Source organism: Anguilla rostrata, chromosome 3 (genome assembly GCF_018555375.3).
Source record: "Anguilla rostrata isolate EN2019 chromosome 3, ASM1855537v3, whole genome shotgun sequence".
NCBI classification, from domain to species: domain Eukaryota; kingdom Metazoa; phylum Chordata; class Actinopteri; order Anguilliformes; family Anguillidae; genus Anguilla; species Anguilla rostrata.
The window spans coordinates 36,998,432-37,017,322 of record NC_057935.1 but is presented as its reverse complement, the minus strand read 5'-3'; the positions used below and the strand labels follow the sequence as shown (position 1 = coordinate 37,017,322).

At 41.9% G+C, this 18,891-nt stretch overlaps 1 protein-coding gene across 1 annotated transcript in view; it reads right to left on the bottom strand.

Annotated features, from left to right (window-relative positions):
- Positions 1-16,135, bottom strand: part of pkp4 (plakophilin 4) — an 89,651-nt gene extending 73,516 nt beyond the window's left edge. The window contains exons 1-2 of the mRNA XM_064327389.1: positions 15,843-16,135; positions 11,293-11,426 (exon numbers count right to left, since the gene is read on the bottom strand). Coding sequence (XP_064183459.1) covers positions 11,293-11,426; positions 15,843-15,963 — 255 coding nt within the window. The 5' untranslated portion in view covers positions 15,964-16,135. The remainder of the gene's footprint in view (positions 1-11,292; positions 11,427-15,842) is intronic.
- Positions 16,136-18,891: the final 2,756 nt, after the last annotated feature.

The window sequence follows — 18,891 nt, the reverse complement described above, 5'->3', positions numbered from 1 at the left end:
CCCTTTGATTTCTTGTGGATTAGACGTGGATATTTTATATCCGTTACTCCCTGCAATAAGTCAGTATTTTTATAATCTTAACTTCAGTCCTCAATGCATGTTTAGGAAGCAGTCCTTGATCAACTAAGCCTTTTATATGTCATTATGCTTTAGTTTGGTTAAATTTCAGTGTACCTAGGTCGACCAGAGTGTGATTGCTTTGTACCCTAATTCCCGCTTTCACAGCAATTTGCTGTCCTCTGCTTCCACTTCCTAGCATGTACAGCACTTTGCTGTCCTCTGCTTCCATTTCCCAGCATGCACACCACATTGTTCCTCAGTCTCAAATTCTCAGGAAGCTCAGAGCTTTTGTCCTCTCTACCACCACCTACTCTACCCAGTAGGGATGGTGCCGAATACAAACACCATATTTGGCAAGACTCAGATAATGCGTTCTCCTTGAATGTTTTCCCAATTTGCCCAATATTATTCGGATTCTTATTTCCTATGTTTTTGATGTCACTCAGAAGTAAGCACCAAGTTTCTCAATTAAACAAATACACACTCACAGAGAGACAGTGAGTGACAGTTTCCCTTGACACTAGATAGGCCAGAGCGACACCATCACGCTTTGGGGATTTTATCATTAAAATTACTCCAACGCAGTAAATGCTATATCCTCCTCCTTCCATGATTTTCCTCAATATTTGGGCTTAAACTAACTGCATTTTTAAAATAAGAAAAAATCAACTCAGTCAAGAAATACAGGCAGTATAAGACATCATCTTCACAACCCTGTGACAATAATCAAAAGGTGATTTTACTCAGGTGCGAATGTGTCACCATCAACTCCAGCATGCTGTTCACCAACTGAATAAGGAGCACTTTGATACAAGTTTCCCAATCAAGCGTTAAAGAAACATACTTCACACATATAATCACATGAAATTCATTCACTGCAACCGTCTTTGGGGGGGATGAATAATTGTGGACACTATAGTTATACAAATGACAAACTTAGAACTCCAACGGCAATAACACCAGACATATTTTTAGGTTCTCTGAAACTGAGACTTTGAATAAGAAAAGCTACTCCAAAGAGAAGCAAGGGAGAAATGTGCTGAATTTATGACGACCAAGGAAATTACTTTAAAAAAATATTGCACTTCAACTACTTTCCGTTCCATTTCCATTTTTGTGTTTCGTCATGGACATTTTAGCACTTTTCTCAGTGTTTCTGTAATATGCCGATACATTTTCCCATAGCTTATATAACAAAATCCCTATATTTTATAAAGACAAATGTTTTTTTTCAGCTTTTTATTTCAGACTCATCTAAAAAGAGGTCCATAGGAAGTTTAGCAACTGAAATTGATTGAGTTGTGTCCTTTATTTCAAGAAAATAGTTTTGTAATATATGATTTCATAATCTTTATCTAATCATGTTGTTACTGGTGCATAAATCAATGCTGAAATGCTGGATATGTCTGACGCCGCTGCCAGCTCATGTGCAGGAGCTTGTCTGCACAAAATACAAATAGAGGAAATTTGAGTAAGAGTATAATAGCTGAAGATTCCACCCAGGGAGGCTTTTTGTTGTTTTCTTTAATTTATCCAAGCGTATGCAAATTAAACATGAAGGTAAAGTGGGGCTACAACAATGAGAGGAGAAAAAGTATTAACAAACAAGACATGTTAACCTTACATTCTGTAGTTTTTATTTAATTAGAAATTCATGGCATACAGGAGTTCATAATGAAGATGAGGAACTATTTTTTTCCTTTAATTTATAATTGACTTCAGTGTCGCTCAGGTAGGGGTGGTGGTGGAGTTCATGCTGGTCATACTTTGCAGTTCAGAGTAAGGATTTGCCTATGTTTGAAACTTGATTTGACTGTCTGTTTGCCTCAGTGTTATAAAAGCCTGTTATTGCTGTATAACATATAGCTTATTGTTTGTTAAACACAGCTTTAAAAAGCAAATTACCCATTGTTAAACTGTATTATCATTAATGTCATTGTAAAATCATGACGTTAATGATTTAATATCTGAACAACAGCAGGTAAAAATCTGTACTTTTTGGCATTTTGTACAACTTTGGGTTCAACTTCACACACTTCTGGTTTTAGCCATGCCCACTTCCTAGCACTCTTTACAAAGTAGAATGCACATTTAAGAGTTGAGTGGCACAAAAACCATAGGAACTGGTCTACAGAGATGTAGAAAAACATGATATGGTCAGATGGGTCATCCTTCACCAAATTCTTGACAAGTAGGCGAGTGCATGTGTAGTGTACACCAAGAGAACTATATAGGCCTAAATGATTTGCCCCTACACTGAGGGGGTCCACTGGATCTGTTATGCTAGGGGGCATTTTCCAGGCATGGTTTAGGTCCACTTGCCCCCTTAGAGGGAAGAGTCACTGTACTGTAAATTAATACAAAGTTATTCTGAGTGATCACCTTTATCCTATCATGAAACATTTCTATCCTGATGGGAGTGGGCTTGAGGGTAACTGAATGGTTTGATGAGTATGAAAATCATGTGAATCATATGCTATAGCCTTTGCAGTCACCAGAACTCAAAACAAAAAATGAGGGAATAGCTTTTGGTAGAATGGTGTTCCATCCCTCCAGTAGAGTTCCAAAGACTTGTACAATCCATGCCAAGGCGCATTGAAGCTGTTCTGGCAGCTCATAGTGGCTTATTCTTATCTGTGGTGGTTATTCTTCTCGGATTTAAACCTGGGTCACCCGATGAGTTAAATGGCTGGCCAATTACTGCCATTTATCAATCAATTAACTTTGAGGCAGAAAAGAAATCTAGGGCCAAATTTGAGTATAGTTTTTGTGTATAGCGAAGTCCAGGGTTGGTTTTTTGAGTAAGACTGTTACTCAGGCCTGCTTGAATTTACTACTTGCTTCAATTCTGAGTTGAGCTGAGCAAGGCAAGAGTTCATGAATGGCAGACGTGCAAGTTTGGAGGACAACCGAGAAGGGATATTATCGAAGTATATGGATGCTAGAAAGTTAGGAGCAGCATGATATCAACTGGAGACTGCAGAGAGGCTATGGATATTAGCAGCAGGAATGTCATGTCACATTTATCAATTATTTCTATGTCACGGTAGGATATTAAATTGTTGGCTGTATGAGTAGGGGGGAGGCAGAAGGGGTGTATGTTATGAAAAAGGAAAAACAAGCAAATAAAATCAGTGGGTTATTTGTGGGGGCTTTGGTTTTGGATTGAGAGTATGGACTCTTAGCAGATGAACCATCTGAGCAAAACAGAGAAAGTAGCCACGTCAGCTGTCAGTTTTGTGTTTTTTCCATTTCCTTTTTGTGGACCACAGTTTGGGCTTGTCTATAAATACAATACCAGAGAGCCATGGACAGGGAGAGGAAGGTTTGAGTGAATCAGTAATGTCCAAAAGCAAGGACAGCAAACCAATATGCATGCAAAGCAAACCAACATGCATGACAATCAAACCAATCGAAGCACCAATTACAAACCGATGTATGCATAAATGATAAACAAATCGATGAGTCAAACCAATATAAATGTAAATGACAAACCAATATGTGTCAATGACAAACCAATACATATGCATATCAAACAAATATATATGTGAAGCAACCAATATATTTGTACACTAAATTGATTTTTTTTTTCTTAAACGGCACCCCATACGTTTTCATGCACCGTTTACATCAGCAATATAGGTGTAAACGAAAACATTTTTAAAATGTATTAAAAACAGAATGGGCAGCCTCACTCATGACTCGCAATTCAAACAGGCCAATATGATTCAACAAGAGACCTAAAATTAAAGGAACCATTTGCCTATATGTCATAGTTAGAGGACGGAAATGAAACTAACTGGGGTTTTGACCAGATATAATGATAAATGCTATTCGCAAATTAGATGGTTACATCTTTACATGCGTGGTTAAGTAATATACTAATTTATGTTGTTTTTTGTAATAAATTAAATGCCACTTATCCTGCGCTTACCCCACAAACTTGATTCTGACTGCATGCTCCTGCCTACACCATAGTAAACACGCCCCACGACTGCAACAACTGTGTTGGGTCCCACGGGTCCCACAGGATCCCAATCTCTTTGCAGGCCTCCACTTGGAAGGAAGAGCAGCCAGCATTGCAGCGTTCTCAGGATAGCTCCAAGTCTCGGGAGAGAAAAGGAACTGAAGGGAACGACGAGAGGCACAGGCTGAAATGAAGGCAGTTTCCTGTACGGCCAATTGGCAGTTCAACAAATTAGTGGGCAACCTGTTTTGAGAGGTGGCTCGTCTGCAAGGTTGTCTGCAAGGGGAGGAGCAGACTGTGATGTGTTGCAGCCACTTAATTAGTTACAGTGGTAATGTCCAAAAAGCAGATCTATCATTGTACAACAAGCTTTTACAAATGTTGTTGAGTAGGATGCAACAAAGTCCACAGGAGGATAATGGTCTAAGCGCTACACACTTCCTTGTTTGGACTCCACAGGACAGTCTTACACGGCGGAGTGTTCGCGCAGCAAGGCTGAGAAGTCGAGACAGCCGCTAAAGCCATTGCTAATACAGGCAGCGTAAGTAACAATTCACACCTTACTGGCTAATTCACATATGCCAAGAACCAAAGTGAAGACAATAAACCGAAACCACTCCATTCAGTTTCAATTTGTAAGCAGCTTAGCTAATGTTAGGCATGCAGGAAAACAGGCAAGAGCTAGTGCCGCTCGAATGAATTGAGAAGGACAGAAGGACTGAAGTACCATAGAAGTAAAAAATAAAGGAAGTTTTTATTTGCAAATAAAAACTATAAAGTTAATGTTTTCATATATAGCCACCGGAATTTTGCTATTTAAGCTGCCTTGGAGTTACTTAGTGCATTTTCTTGCTTTAAACCGCAAACCCATCGATGTCCCTATACAGGTCATCAGAAAATGTAAGAAGTATCCCTCATTGCAGACGAACACTGTTTGAAAAAATCTTATGAAAAACACGTTTTCAACATACAAAAATGCCAAGTTACAAACACATACAAAGCACTATCTAAAAGTCATTACTTCAAATCTAGGCCATTAAAAGTATTGATATCAAAATTGTGCCAACTTACATGAAACAATATTGGCTATCTTAGATCACACACATTAAACAAGCTGTAGGCCTACTCGACAGCAATGCAGTCCAATGTTTCCTATCTGGCGTAACTTAATACAACAATGGAAGAATATAAAAATACAGAAAGTGAACTATTCTTTTAAGCTAAAAATACGCCTTTGTCACCACAATTTTGAGAGTGATGAAAGCTGTTCTTAAAGAAAGAGTACTCCAAAGCAGCAAACCAGACCACGGCGGCGAGAAAGCAGCAGTGGCAGAACTAAGATGACGAAAAGATAAGACAGACAAAAGACATTCCCTTTAAACATTCAGAGCGGAGGCTGCAATCTGTATGGATCGTTAAAATGCCATTAAAGAGCCTGTCATCTCTGTTCCATGAAGCGATAGGAGTATGTTGGCATGCTGAGAGAGAGAGAGAGAGAGAGAGAGAGAGAGAGAGAGAGAGAGAGAGAGAGAGAGAGAGAGAGAGAGAGAGAATCCATCTCGCTATAAAAGGATGTCTGTAATCTCTTATCAATAGCCATTTTAATAGAAAGAGGTAAAACTGACAAGCGCACAAGAGATGAATGCATGGTTTGGTTTCTCCAATTGTACAAAAGCAGCCTGCACCAGAATGCAATTTCTTTATTACCGGATGTTCTAATAACAACACTATGTAATATTCCCAGCACAGGGCCAGAGAGAGAGAGCTCTCTCATCACTCTGCGCCGTTATTACGCCGGATGTCCATCACGAACAAATGCTGACGATAGTAAATCAGTCACACCCAGACTCGAGGGCTCTAAGATGCACCTTTAAGAAACGGTGGCTATGAATGCGATTCCTGTCATTTGCAGGTTTCTGTCCGGCGTGCTGCATGTAGCTTGGGCACCTGTGAGGCCGTCAGAATAGGGGAGAACCTCGGCAGGGTGCAAAGGAGCAGAGATTGTAATCAGCCTAATCAGTTGCAAGGGCACGACAGTAAATCCTTTTCCCTCGCGCGCTCTGCCCTGCGTACGTCCGTGAAGCAGACCAGAGATCGGGAGCGCATCGATTTTTTTTTTTTTAACCGTAGAGTTTGATAACCTCTGCAGTGCCTTTTTAAAACGTAGATATTCCCCAGTCTTTACATCGCAAACAACAGATATCCGGCTGGGTAATTAATTACGCCCGTCCGATAAAATAAATCCACGGGAGGTCAGTTCAGTTAATCCAAATGCGATCATTAGGGTGTAAAAGTGTAAACAAATCAATCACACGGAGAAAACGTGATTAAAAAGTGGCTAGAAAACAGATATAATCCTCAGCTGGGGGAAATGCTCAGGGTAAGCTGCAGCGGAGCAAAGGTGGACGGACGAATCGCCCCACTTTTCGATCGCTGAATAAAAGCCACGCGGGCCACAAATCTCACGCTAACACCTTGACCAATGCAGCGGGCGACGGGCAAACACACACCCGCTGCAGATGCAACCCGTTTCAGAAACCGCAGACAGATTTATGCCCGAGGATCGATTTTTTAGGACTGTAAAAAAATAAAAATAAAAATAAAATAAAAAAGCAAGTGGGCACAGAGCCCGGAGACTGCCATCCTCCAACCGTCCCATCCGGGAGGCTCGGAGAGAGAGAGGTGTAGCGCAACAGCGGAGTGTTACCTGCGAGAGTGTGTTTCAACCGCAGCTGGAACCAGAGTGTTGGCCATACGATGAGAGATGGGCACGTAACTCCAGAGGCATTTTCACAGCCAATTCAGCATGTTGGCTCCTGGAAGGGGCTGCAACCTCAAAGCCCCTGTCCACAGAAGTACCCGTGGCTCCAGCTGCTGCTTAGTGTTACCGTTCTGATGATGATGATGATGATGATTATTATTATTATGTGGATGATGATGATGATGGTGATGATGGCGATTATGTAAAGGGCATAAAAGCCATTTCTACGGGCAGGGTTTAAACCGACGTCTCCGCGCGGGGCGGGAGCTCCGTAATCGCCTCCCATCGCGTCACGTCGTGAGCAGATTATCTCCTCTCCCCTCCTGCCGAGGCGCAGCCATTCCGGCTCCGTACGCTCAGCTCCCTTCCCGCTAACTGCTCTGAGTCCGGCTTTCGATTTTTTCTCTCTTTTTTTTTTTTATTGCTACGACTGAGGCTGGAATGCTTATGCCTGGAGTTTTCCCCTCCCCGTTTTTATCACTGTGCCAGGGGAAGGGAGGAGGGAGAGAGGAGAGAAAAATAGGATGAGGTGCGAAGGAGAAACGGAGTAGAAATCGGCATACGACTGTAATTAGTGGGCCTTCGGTACTTAAACAGTTGCCGGCGCAGCAAATCCTGTCCCATTTCGGCCTCCTATACTAGGGGCCTTGTGTAAAAAAATAAAAATAAAAAAAACAGAAAGGATACTCCTCTTCCTGAAAGTGCCTATAAATCGCAGAGCAGCAAAGGGCCCACTTGAGAATCGTTGGAGGGAGGGGCAGGGGGGCCTCAGGGGCCGGTTGGGATCAAAGGCCCGGTCCCTGTGAGACGTGGCCAAGCAGGCCAGGGGCCCGGGAGCTGGCCCGGCCCCTGACCGCGGCGAGGGAGGATTTCATCCTGCGGTACATTCTTCAAGTGTAACCGACTTACAGAACCCAGGGGAAAATTTAACGGCGGTTGGGTTTTTTTCGGGAATACCATTAACTTAGAAAGTCATGCAGCGCCTGCGAGCACCAACCGTTTAAACGCTCTCAGAGGTGCTATTAAGGTGTTGAGCACATATGAAAAATTTGGCAGTCTGGCCACTGGGTGAGGGGCGGCAAGCTGAAGGGAAATTAGGGAAAATATTTGGGAGTTTTTTTCCCCCTCCTGTTGCTTAGTTCATTGGAGGAAAGCAACCAACTCAACAGTTCTGCATAGCCAAGTGGGAAAACAGCCAATATAATTTTGCCGTTTAAGTTCCTGACAGAGGGGCAATCTTGTGACTGCCATAAAAACAACCATGTTCTGCAGCAAGGAACCCCTCTGAACCTCTCAGTGAAGTCTCTCAGCCTAATCTATAAAGGAGTTTAAATAAAAATTCAACACAAGAGCAACTCAGGAAACCCATTTTAAATGAAAGCTAAAGGATTTAGACACACAGCAAGCCTGGCAAAGGATTCATCTGAACAACTCAGAATGGCCCAGCTTGCTCTGATCCAATCAGATTTGGCTAGAGCTGTCCACTTATGTTAACTGCATTAACTGAAACAAAATAATACAGTGAGTGATGATGATGATGTGTGTGCTGATGAACTTTGGAACATTTGAAATCCTAAATATTTTTGACAGTGTTGTGGGTGGGCACAAGGTGCTTATCCAGACTGATAACGCATAATCTTTTATAGCAGACAGTTGAGAAAATGTTCTTTATCAGAAAGTCAGATCACCTTCAATACTGGGGGTAATGGTGATCTGAAAAGTTTGGTTCTGTAGACCTACAACATCAGAAGGCTAGGAATCCATCAATGGATCTATTGCAGGTTCCTCCAGTGAAACAGCCACCATTTCAGAGAGAGGCTGGCTACCTCTCCTAGTCTGTATTGTCAGCAGAGGAAGCCATGGTTGAAATAGAATGTTTTAACCCCGGTTGCCTCCACAGGAAGTGTGGAGGAGGGCATAATCGATGGAAAATTGTCTTAGAAAACCCACCTCTAAAAAGGGGGAGGGTGATGTCATTTACCAGCCAGGAACATTTATACCATTACATTCTGCATCTTGAAAATGGAAGTGATTATAACAGTAATTGTCACATTGTGCTTTCACCCGGACACAAATCTGGGGTGGGTTCATAAATTGGCCAAACTGGGAACACATTGAGGAGGCTATTGCAAGGATGCCTGCCTTGGGAGGATAGAAACTGCCAGGGGACAAAGCCAAAATTGCACCAAGCTGGGCTTTTAGATAAAACAGTCACATGGAAACCAGTGGAGGTGTTGCAGGAGATACCGTCCACGGTAATCTAATGAGACCATACTTTTTTGTTAAACCTTGTGAAATTCGACCTTTGGTTTGGAACCTATGTTATGCGTTTAAGGGTCAACAAAATGAACCTTCCTAGTCATTTTCATTCTTGCAATGTGACCGTTTTACCCAACAAACTGAGTCATAAAACTTCCTCTTTTTATGGTTTCGCCCTGTCCTGACACCCTGAAATAACTAAAACTTATATATACAGATTACACCTCAATGTGGTCGCATCTCAAAGCACAGTCCTACTTTCATGCTGTGAAAACAGAAAGACGTGCTGCCTGCTCTTCAATGCAAATATTCTCACCGACATTCATAACACCCGATAAGAAAAAAAAACACTAACACAAGAGTCTTCTCCACTACCCTAGCGTCAGAATTACTTTCCATTTATTTGCTTTGTCGCTTCCTGTAGCTCAGCATTAATTAATTAGATGGCATGAAATCAATGCACATTAGAAAAGACATTTCATTGCTTCTAGAATCTCTCTTCCCAAGCACTGTACATAAACCCTGCAGCAGTGCATCACAACGTCCTCCCTGCCAGAGAAAACACATTCTTATCTCATCACAGTGAGCACTACATTTCCAGAGAAATAAAGTCCCTCCCATATTACATACATTCCTATTATAGATGGATGAGCTCAAACAATTCAGAAGACATGGCAGAATAACATTTTAGAATAATAATAATTGCATGAAATGAGGCTTCTTTGTTTTATAGTATTAAGGTTTTAAAAATCAATGCCACCTGCAGAACTCCATTTTACAACCAAAATTCCATCATCATGACCACAAAGGATAACTAAACTAATGTGGCCATAAAACCTTTTCAGCTAAACAGGAATTTATTACTGCTAGGTATAATGAATAGATAATGACTTCTTTATTCTTACAGTTTCATTACACATGAGATTAAATCGATTAAAATCATACCTCAGAAAATACTTCATTATTTCCCTGAAATGCTAGTCTTAGAGAAGGTCACGTTAATTTTAAAGCTTTTAAAATATCACTCGATTAAGGGACATAGAAGAACGCTGAATGTTGAAGAATACAATAAGGATGTTAGGGGTAATGAGAAGAACCTGCTTTTACGAGCAATTACACAGAGCACACATGGTGGATTCTGGCACGCCAACAAAGAGCAAAGTTTAACACTAAATTTAGCCTTTAGCTTTTACATGATGGCACAAAAACCTAACTTAGGCACCAATGTAAGATCAACGATCAGCACTTTAAGGAAGAGCTTGGGATATCATATGCAACGACGGCACTGTAGGAGAAGGAAAAACGGAGAAACTTTCTCCATGTTGGCCCGCAGTGCTGAGGAAACCAGCATCAGGAAGAACTTCTAGAACATTTGGCTCATTTGTCTGCACCAGTGCTAACTGAGAAATCTGATATTTACTCACTCTGCCAGGGTTTGCTGGGAGCCCCAGAACCACAGGCATTGCATGCCCGGATCCTTCCAAAGTTCGTTTTCCTACAATCACAGGAAAGCCTCCCGGAAAAAAAATCCTAAAAAACTCCAGAAAACTCCTCCCCTAGCAACTGTGTTGACCTCCGTGTGACATCAGGCTTCCTCCAGCTTTTTTAACTCCCAGCAGTGATTTGAGCGCAGACCACTATGAACTTGCAGTCCCCAAATTCCCAAGCAAGAATTCCCTGCAAAGTTGCATGGACAGGTGCTCTCCAGTGGATCGCTCCTTCCTGTTCACTCATAAACAATGGGAGGTTGGGGTGCTGCAGAGCAAAGAGGGTGGGGCAGGGAGGCGGGATGTGGCAGACAGCTGACCTATGGTGGGGGGGGGGGGGTGGTGTCCTCATGGAGACGGTGCAGAACCACAGGATGTGGAATAAGTCACAGTTTCCTACAACATTTTCCAACTCCCTCCAATAAAACAGCACCTCGGTACCCTGAAGCTCTAGACTATAATTACACAGGCAAATTCATTTTCAGAACACTCTAAAAAGAGTGCATTTACATACAGCTGACATTTGAAATAAAGGTTATATATTTTGGAGAGCATGCCTCTGTGTGCAAGTACTTTGATATGCCAAGTAAAGCACCCTTATGCACTTGGCTTAGAAATTCTTGGTGCTCCAAATCCAAACCATTCATGAGCAAAACTCGACCATGATTTTGTGTTTCTACCATAGAAATAATGGCATTATTAACAAAGGTTGATCATGTTTTTTGAGGGTGGACGGTGAATTGTAGGGAAAGCAGCACCTGCTCTTTGACGGAGGCCAGGATGTTGGTGGCGTTGCTGTCCGCCTCCATGCTTCGGTCCCTGGAACCGTCGGGGATGTTCTGTAGCAGACCCTCCTCCATCACTGGGGCCTGCTCAGGAGCCGGCATTCCTCCTGCAGGAGCACAGCACAGTCCGATCAGCTTCACACACATACTGTACACACGCACATGCAGGCACACAGAACCACCACATTTACAAACACACACGTTCATACAGAACCACCATGTTCATGCACACACACACACACACACACACATGCATACAGCACCATTGCATTCACATACACACACGTTCGCCACCACGTTCACATACATGTGTGCAATACAGAACCACCACATTTACATACGCATGCGTGCATGCAAAACCATCCCATTCGCGCACAAACACACACAGGTGCGTATAGAACCAGTGTTCACGTACAGAAACACACAACTACATCTACATCTACATACACAGAACGACTGCGTTCACATACACGTGTGTGTATACAGAACCACTGTGCTCACATACACGTGTGTGTACACAGAACCACTGTGCTCACAAACACAAGTGTGTGTACACAGAACCACTGTGCTCACATACAGACACGTGAGCATGCATATAGAACAATTATGTTCACATGCACACAACTAAACATGTAGGCTATACACTCTTTTTCCAGATACAGACACATACTTACAGAACACATCCACCAGATTCACATACACACAAATTCAGTGTCCAAATTAACACATATGAGAAAGATCAAATTAACATACACAAATAGATGCATATTCTCACACATAAACACACCCACAACCATATGCCACCTCTCTCTGTCTCATATCTTTCTTGCGCTCACTCTTGCTCGAGCATGCTCTCTCTCTGACACACACATACACACAACTGATGCATTAAAAAATATATAACAGTAAACAGTATCCCGATATGCCAGTGAAACTGAAAGCAATTTCACTTTAGTCTCTTAAACTGTGCATTTCACATGTAATACACATGTATCCCGCTACAATTCAGCTAATACAGGCAAGCGGGTGGCACAGTCTATAGGGCAGCTGGCCCACAAACCTATAAAATAATCCATATATAGCTGCAAGCAGCGATGTTGGGGGCCAAGCACCAAGGGTGAGCTGCAGAGCATTGAGTGTCATTCGTATCTTTCTGCAAAAGGAATGCACAAAATTGAGCAATTCAGTTGCCTTGCTGAGGTACACTGCATACTGCATTGGGAGAGGGAGACAAGCAGAGTGTGCAAGTCCAGTTGTTTGTTCCTCCCATCCTGGCACATGCACACATAAGGTCCTACTGGTGCTGGAACACCAGACCTCTGGACCAAAAGTGCCCCTTTGAGTTGCTGATTTTTTATCCCACTGCTGCTCATCCTTGCATTTCTGCCTGTCCTGTTCCTGCCCACAAGTGTGCAAGTAATGTGAAATGCAATTAAAACAAGCTACTTCTAATTTAAAATTTTAAAAATCTAGACCATAGAGTATAATGGATATCTTCCCTGGCTTCAATCACAGGCGGACCACTCAATGTACACCGTCAAAATCACTAATTCTGAATCCTGCATGCACTTGATTACAGACTTTATGCATGGAGTTCAAGCGTAAATTTGTCCAACTTATGGCAATGGCAATTATTAAGAATAATTGAGTTCCCCAGGTTGGTTTAAGATAGTGAAGTGAAGTTGTGATAATGATGCTATGAATAATGTATTTATTCAATAAAGCATTGACACATTTGCAATCGGGACCATTATATGAACCACTGCTCAAAAGTGCTGTCATGATGAGAGAAATGTATCATCATACAGCCCTTATAAATGGTATATCTCTCGTGTTTACAAAAGTTGACCATTTGTCATGGCCTGCAGACCTTATTCAAACATCATCCATGCCAAATCTGGCATGTATTGGATGCAAGAGCATATCCACATTAATGATCAGAACACTGCAATTTGGAGTGGTAGGTGCACACGAAATGTGATAGATATGCTCTACATGGGTCCCTATTCAATTTATACATTCTGAAAATTTGAATCGAGGCTGGATTTAAAGGAGCTGTGCTGAAATATATTTTCCACAATTTATGTCTATTCATGTATAATTATCTTTAAGAATCATTAACCATAAACTGGACATGCTCCTCAGTAGCACTGTAGGAGGGAAGCTTTCTGAGGATCCCTGTCAAATTTAATTTCCTATGGAGTCCATGCAAATAAGTATTTTGCAAAAGCAACCCCTTTAGGCCACAATGCACTATACCAATGCGAAACAGTGCATACTCATACACAGTATTTGTGGCCATATGCATATTTTGCAGTGTAGTATAATGGATAAGGAGTTGGTCTTGTAACCTAAAGGTCGCAGGTTCGATTCCCTGGTAGGACACTGCGGTTGTATGCTTGAGCAAGGTGCTTAACCTGCATTGCTCCAGTATGTATCCAGCTGTATGATTGGATACAATGTAAGTCGCTCTGGATAAGAGTGTCTGCTAAATGCCTGCAAACTGTAAACTAAACATGCTCTAGATCATGCATGCCGAATTTCATGAAAATCATGGCAAACGTTGTAGGAGAAGAACGAAAAAATTTGTTTTTCAAAACAATAAAAATTATGGAAAAAATAATTATGGCTTCTATAATATTATTTGTTCAGAATGAAGAGGGGAACATGGAAAGAATTTGGTGAATTTATGTCAAACAGGATGGCTGTAATCATTTTTTTAGTTTTGTTAGTGTCAGTTGCATGGGTGTCATGCATAATAAATTTGCAGCCATACCGAACATGCCTGCCAAATGTTGCCACTTTTTGAGCATAGGAAAATTGCGAAGGCGAATAAGAATCCGAGCAAAAACATTAGGGGTCCTAGGCCCACTTGAACCCCAGCCATGTGGGCCTAGAACACCTAATGTTTTTGCTTGGATTTTGTCAGGATTATAGCCATGACCATTTCTGGTCATGGCTATTTCTGCTTTTCCCCTGAATAAAGTCTGAATAATGTACAATGTCTTGAAATGTACAAAATACTGCCCACTCTCCTTTAGAAAAAGTCCACATATAATTTTCACCCACGAGAAAGCTCTTCATTTTATTGGTAGTTCTCAGCCATGGCCATTTGTACACCACTACAGATTTGATAGACCAACCGGATATTAAGCACCTGCAACCTTCTGTTCTCCACACTTTCCTGTTTAGAAGGTTCCGGTGCCTGCTGCCTGTGTTGTATTACTAGTAATAAGTATTCTATTTTTACCACACTCTTTTATGAATATTTATAATGAGCTAGCAAATAAATAAATACAGACATTTCAACCTGTTACAGTGTTACACATGCAGACCACTGAATATCTTGTCTGTGTATAGAATGTGACCTCACTGCTGTCAAAACAAAATTCTCAGCCGTGATGTGTGTTCAGGAAATTCATTAAGTTGAAACACTGGCGTAAAGCACAGCTTTATTTATGCATAAATTGCTCATTTTACAGTGCCATTCCAACTTTCCTTCTCTGAACTGTCCCTACATTAATTAAAAATTTATTAAAACCTTCATTTGGACTCAAAACAGTCAGGTTGGTGGAGCTGGGGTTTCTGTAGAATATGACAATGGGTTATGTATTATTAATAGTACAGAATAATGCTCTTTCGCTTCTCTATCGAGCTTACAGCACCTGGCAGCAGTAACTGACCGCGTTCGCTGGAAGATACCGGCATGCTACATGCGGGAGGTCCAAAAGCATTTGGACAGAACTGTGAGAGGGTGTACTGTGAACTGTTACCAGTACAGAGCCAGTGCATTTCAACGTTAGAAGATTTACATTGGCATAAGTGCTGGCAGCTTCACACATGATGTCTAAGGACCGACACTCATTTTGCTACGCTGGACCGACAAAACGCGAGATGGTTTAGCCTGCCAAAATGGTAGCATCGACTTGATACAAGCACCTGAACACAGTAGGGTTCCCATGGCGACAAAGCACAGAAGCACTCACTTGACTCTTAAATTACATTCAGGAAGGCCAGCCGGTTCAAGGCTTGTAGGATGTCATTCGGAATGCAACTGTTCAACAACAAAGAAACTGCAAAAATTCACATGGACCAAACAAAAGTACAAAAAAAAAAAAAAAAAATTGAATAATTATTTGGTATTCATGTTCTAAAAATATGCTTATATGGGTCACAAACAAAAAATGAGCTGGAACAGCAGATTCCCTAAGAAAACAAAATCTCTCTTTAGACTGCCCTGGAGCTGAAGCACCTATTGTTACAGTAAAGAGAGATCAAGCAGAGAATGCAGGACATTCAGTTCCCAAGGTCACTGTGGAAATAACTAGGCCTTTATGTCAGTTTTATGTTCAGAGAACAAGAACAGTCCACTCGTGTCCTTTGCCTTGATCACTGATGAATCAATCAATGCTGAATTTCTTTCATTAGCATCATCATCTTCTGCAGGGCAGTCTATCTTTTGTTTTCGCTCAATAGTTAGTCGATCAATTAAAGCAGCCAATTACACAGTTAACTCACCTCACCTGGATCCTTGGTTCTGAAATGGTTGCTGATATTAAGACAAAAACAAAAACCAGCAAACCCTGCAGCTTTCCTGGATAAGGAATGAAGATCGCCGTTCTGAACGAGCATAGAATAAAACATGAATGACTACAGAGCTACAAAGATCTCCAATCCCTCAAGTGTGCTCAAGGACCTTCATGAAAATAGTAAATTATTTCCATTTTTCAGTAATGTTCTCTCCATTTAAAGTATTTTTTTTTCCCCCAAAGCAGCAATGTACTGGCTCAACTCTTCACGAGACCATCGTGCCAGCAACAGACCCGTTTGAATATAACAGTCGCATGGGCACCGCGGGTCGCGTCGCATCTCAGTCCGGCCGCACGCCTTCGGGTCCAGTGACCGCCGCGCGTTTCCATCGGCTGGGTGGCGTTCTTATCAGCGCAGAAGACAGGCAGCGGAGAAAGCCCTGCGAGACTGCTCATGTCAACTGTCAGTTCCGCAGCCGACCCGGCTGGTTCTTCAAGATTAGCAGTTTTTTTTTTCCCTCCCCTTTTAACCCTTCCAAACGAGCATGCCAAATCGCCTGGCCCGCCTTTTAAAAAAGCAGCAGGTGCAAAGCAGAGATTTCTGAAGCAAGGAAATGACCGGTACATATATGGGCTTAAAGCATGACAAAAAGCCATCAAACGGGTTTAAGCAGGTATGTCAGTGAGGTCATTTTTTTAGGGAAGTAGTAGTATTCGACCAAGTCTGAAAGTTCACCAGATCTTAATTTTCCAACTCATGGTATTGTGCAGAGTGAAGTCTTCGGACTAAGCACAGAATAGCACCATGCCAGTTTTAATAAGAGGCATAGAGGCTTCCACATAAGAGCTCAAAGGTGCTGTGCTTCATTACAGTGGGGAATCTGAACCAACACAGCCTGCCTGTTCCAAGCAAGCATTTTTGGAACACAAAGCCTGGCCCGGTGCTCCATGCTTCGCATGCCTAGGAGTACAGAATCGCCCATCAGGCCATCTGTTTGTCCTCAGCCCAGACCCTGCACACAGCACTGATAACCACCATTGCATCACCTGACCCCCCTTCCGGGAGCACAACAGCCAAATTTGACCTAAAGTCTCTCTCCATCCAGCTGCAGGTGTAGCACTCAGCTGACCTGGAAGTGGTTCAGAGGTCAAGGTGCAAAGCAAGGTTAATAAAACCGCTATCGAGACAGTTTTTGCGGTCCAAAATATAAATTTAAATAAAGTTATTGGCTATAAGATGTAAATACTAGTTTTGACTTTCATTGACAGAGGACATTATGTCAGGAACCATTTGCCACAGATTGCAGTCTTGCTGTGGATTACATCTAAGCTTTATTGTAAACACAAAGAACATTCTTCTGATTTCATGTAACAATGCAGAAGAAAAATAATCATCACAACCTCCAACACCAACTGTCTGCCTCGAGCCACCCAACCCAGGTTGACGTAGCTTACAAAGAGCTCTCAATGTATAATCCTCTTTACTAGTCATTCAAACCCCAGCTGTGACACAACCACTGACCCTGTCAGTAGGTCAGATGATGAGGTGACCTTTTGCTGAAACCATAATGTGCATTTTGCGGCTGAACTTCCGGTAAGACCAGATTTGCCTTTTGTTAAAGGGAACCCTGCCTGTTAAGACTTGTTCAGCTTAATATGTTGTAAATGCCCACAACTATGGAATTATGTTGTAAAAACTACACAAAAGATTTCAGTTTTTTTTTAAACCCCAGCCTTTAATAGAAATTTTGACCTATGGAGGTCACCACTATTTTTGACGTGCAGTACACTTTGGGTAGATGGTGTAAAACGGTTGCACCGGCAGTTAACTCAGTTGTTTTGTGCAGTAGTTGCGGTTATTAATAGTGTAAAATATAAATACAGTCACTCAGAATTTGTGTGTGATGTGATCCACGGGATATCTATGTATAGGGTGGATTCAATAAACATCTTCATGTATCAGCAGGTTTTATCATTTAGGGATTATGCATTTAAAGGAGGTATTATCACTGGTTTAAGCTTATATTGTAACGTCACTACTGATCCACGTCGTATATATACAATAACGTTACGTCAATTAAATGAATGGGGATGATGACACGTTATAGTTTTACCAAAAACAATAGTTTGACCCATATGGTAAAGCGACTTTGAACAGCTGCTGCTAGAAAGCTCAGCTCTTTACAATAGGCAACTTTTCCATCTCTGTTGGCATAGGCAAACAGTTGCAAACACACACAATCTCTAGTCTTATGCCCTACTCTTGTCTCCTCCGATCTTCATCGTTTTGATTTATCTGATGAGGGCTGTCCTCGGTGCTTTCCTCCTGAGTAATGTCCCGCTCAGACTCAAATCGAAAAGGCTGAACAGAGGACATTTTCAATGCCGCTCAATGGACAACAGCAAGGAACCAAGACCCAAGCAACCATTTGACGTCACTACCCAGGGTGCATTACAACGGTAATAACAATGGCAACAAACGAGCTGAAGGATTATTAAAAATATTTAAATAACTAAGATCTCATTCATGTAGTTTTAATAACACATTTATGCAATGTAAATGAAGGCATTTACACCATATTGTAACGTGGCGAGGATCCATGATGAAAGCTGACACCTAAGGTAGTTCAGACTCAATTGGGCTTTATTGAGGACCATCAGAATATAGAAATCAGACATTCGCTCAGTTCGCTCTACGATGGCAAACAGGGGAGAAGTCCCTCGAACTCCTCCTCTGTCTCGCCCACGGAGACACACAACAAACACAACTAAAGACAGCAAAACACAAATCATACAACACAGACACATATATATAAAACAATAACTACGCTATTTACAACATTTACAAGGCAACAGTCCCGCACGAACCCGATAAAGTGTCCCGTGCGTGGTGCATGCTGGGAGCTGCCGGCCAATCCCGCCGGAACAGCCCCCGGACGCTACAATATTAAGGCAAGTCTTAACAGGTGGGGTTCCCTTTAAAACTAGCATGCCAGAAATCAGGAAATGATCAGTTGTACATTACATCAGATCAAATGAGAAA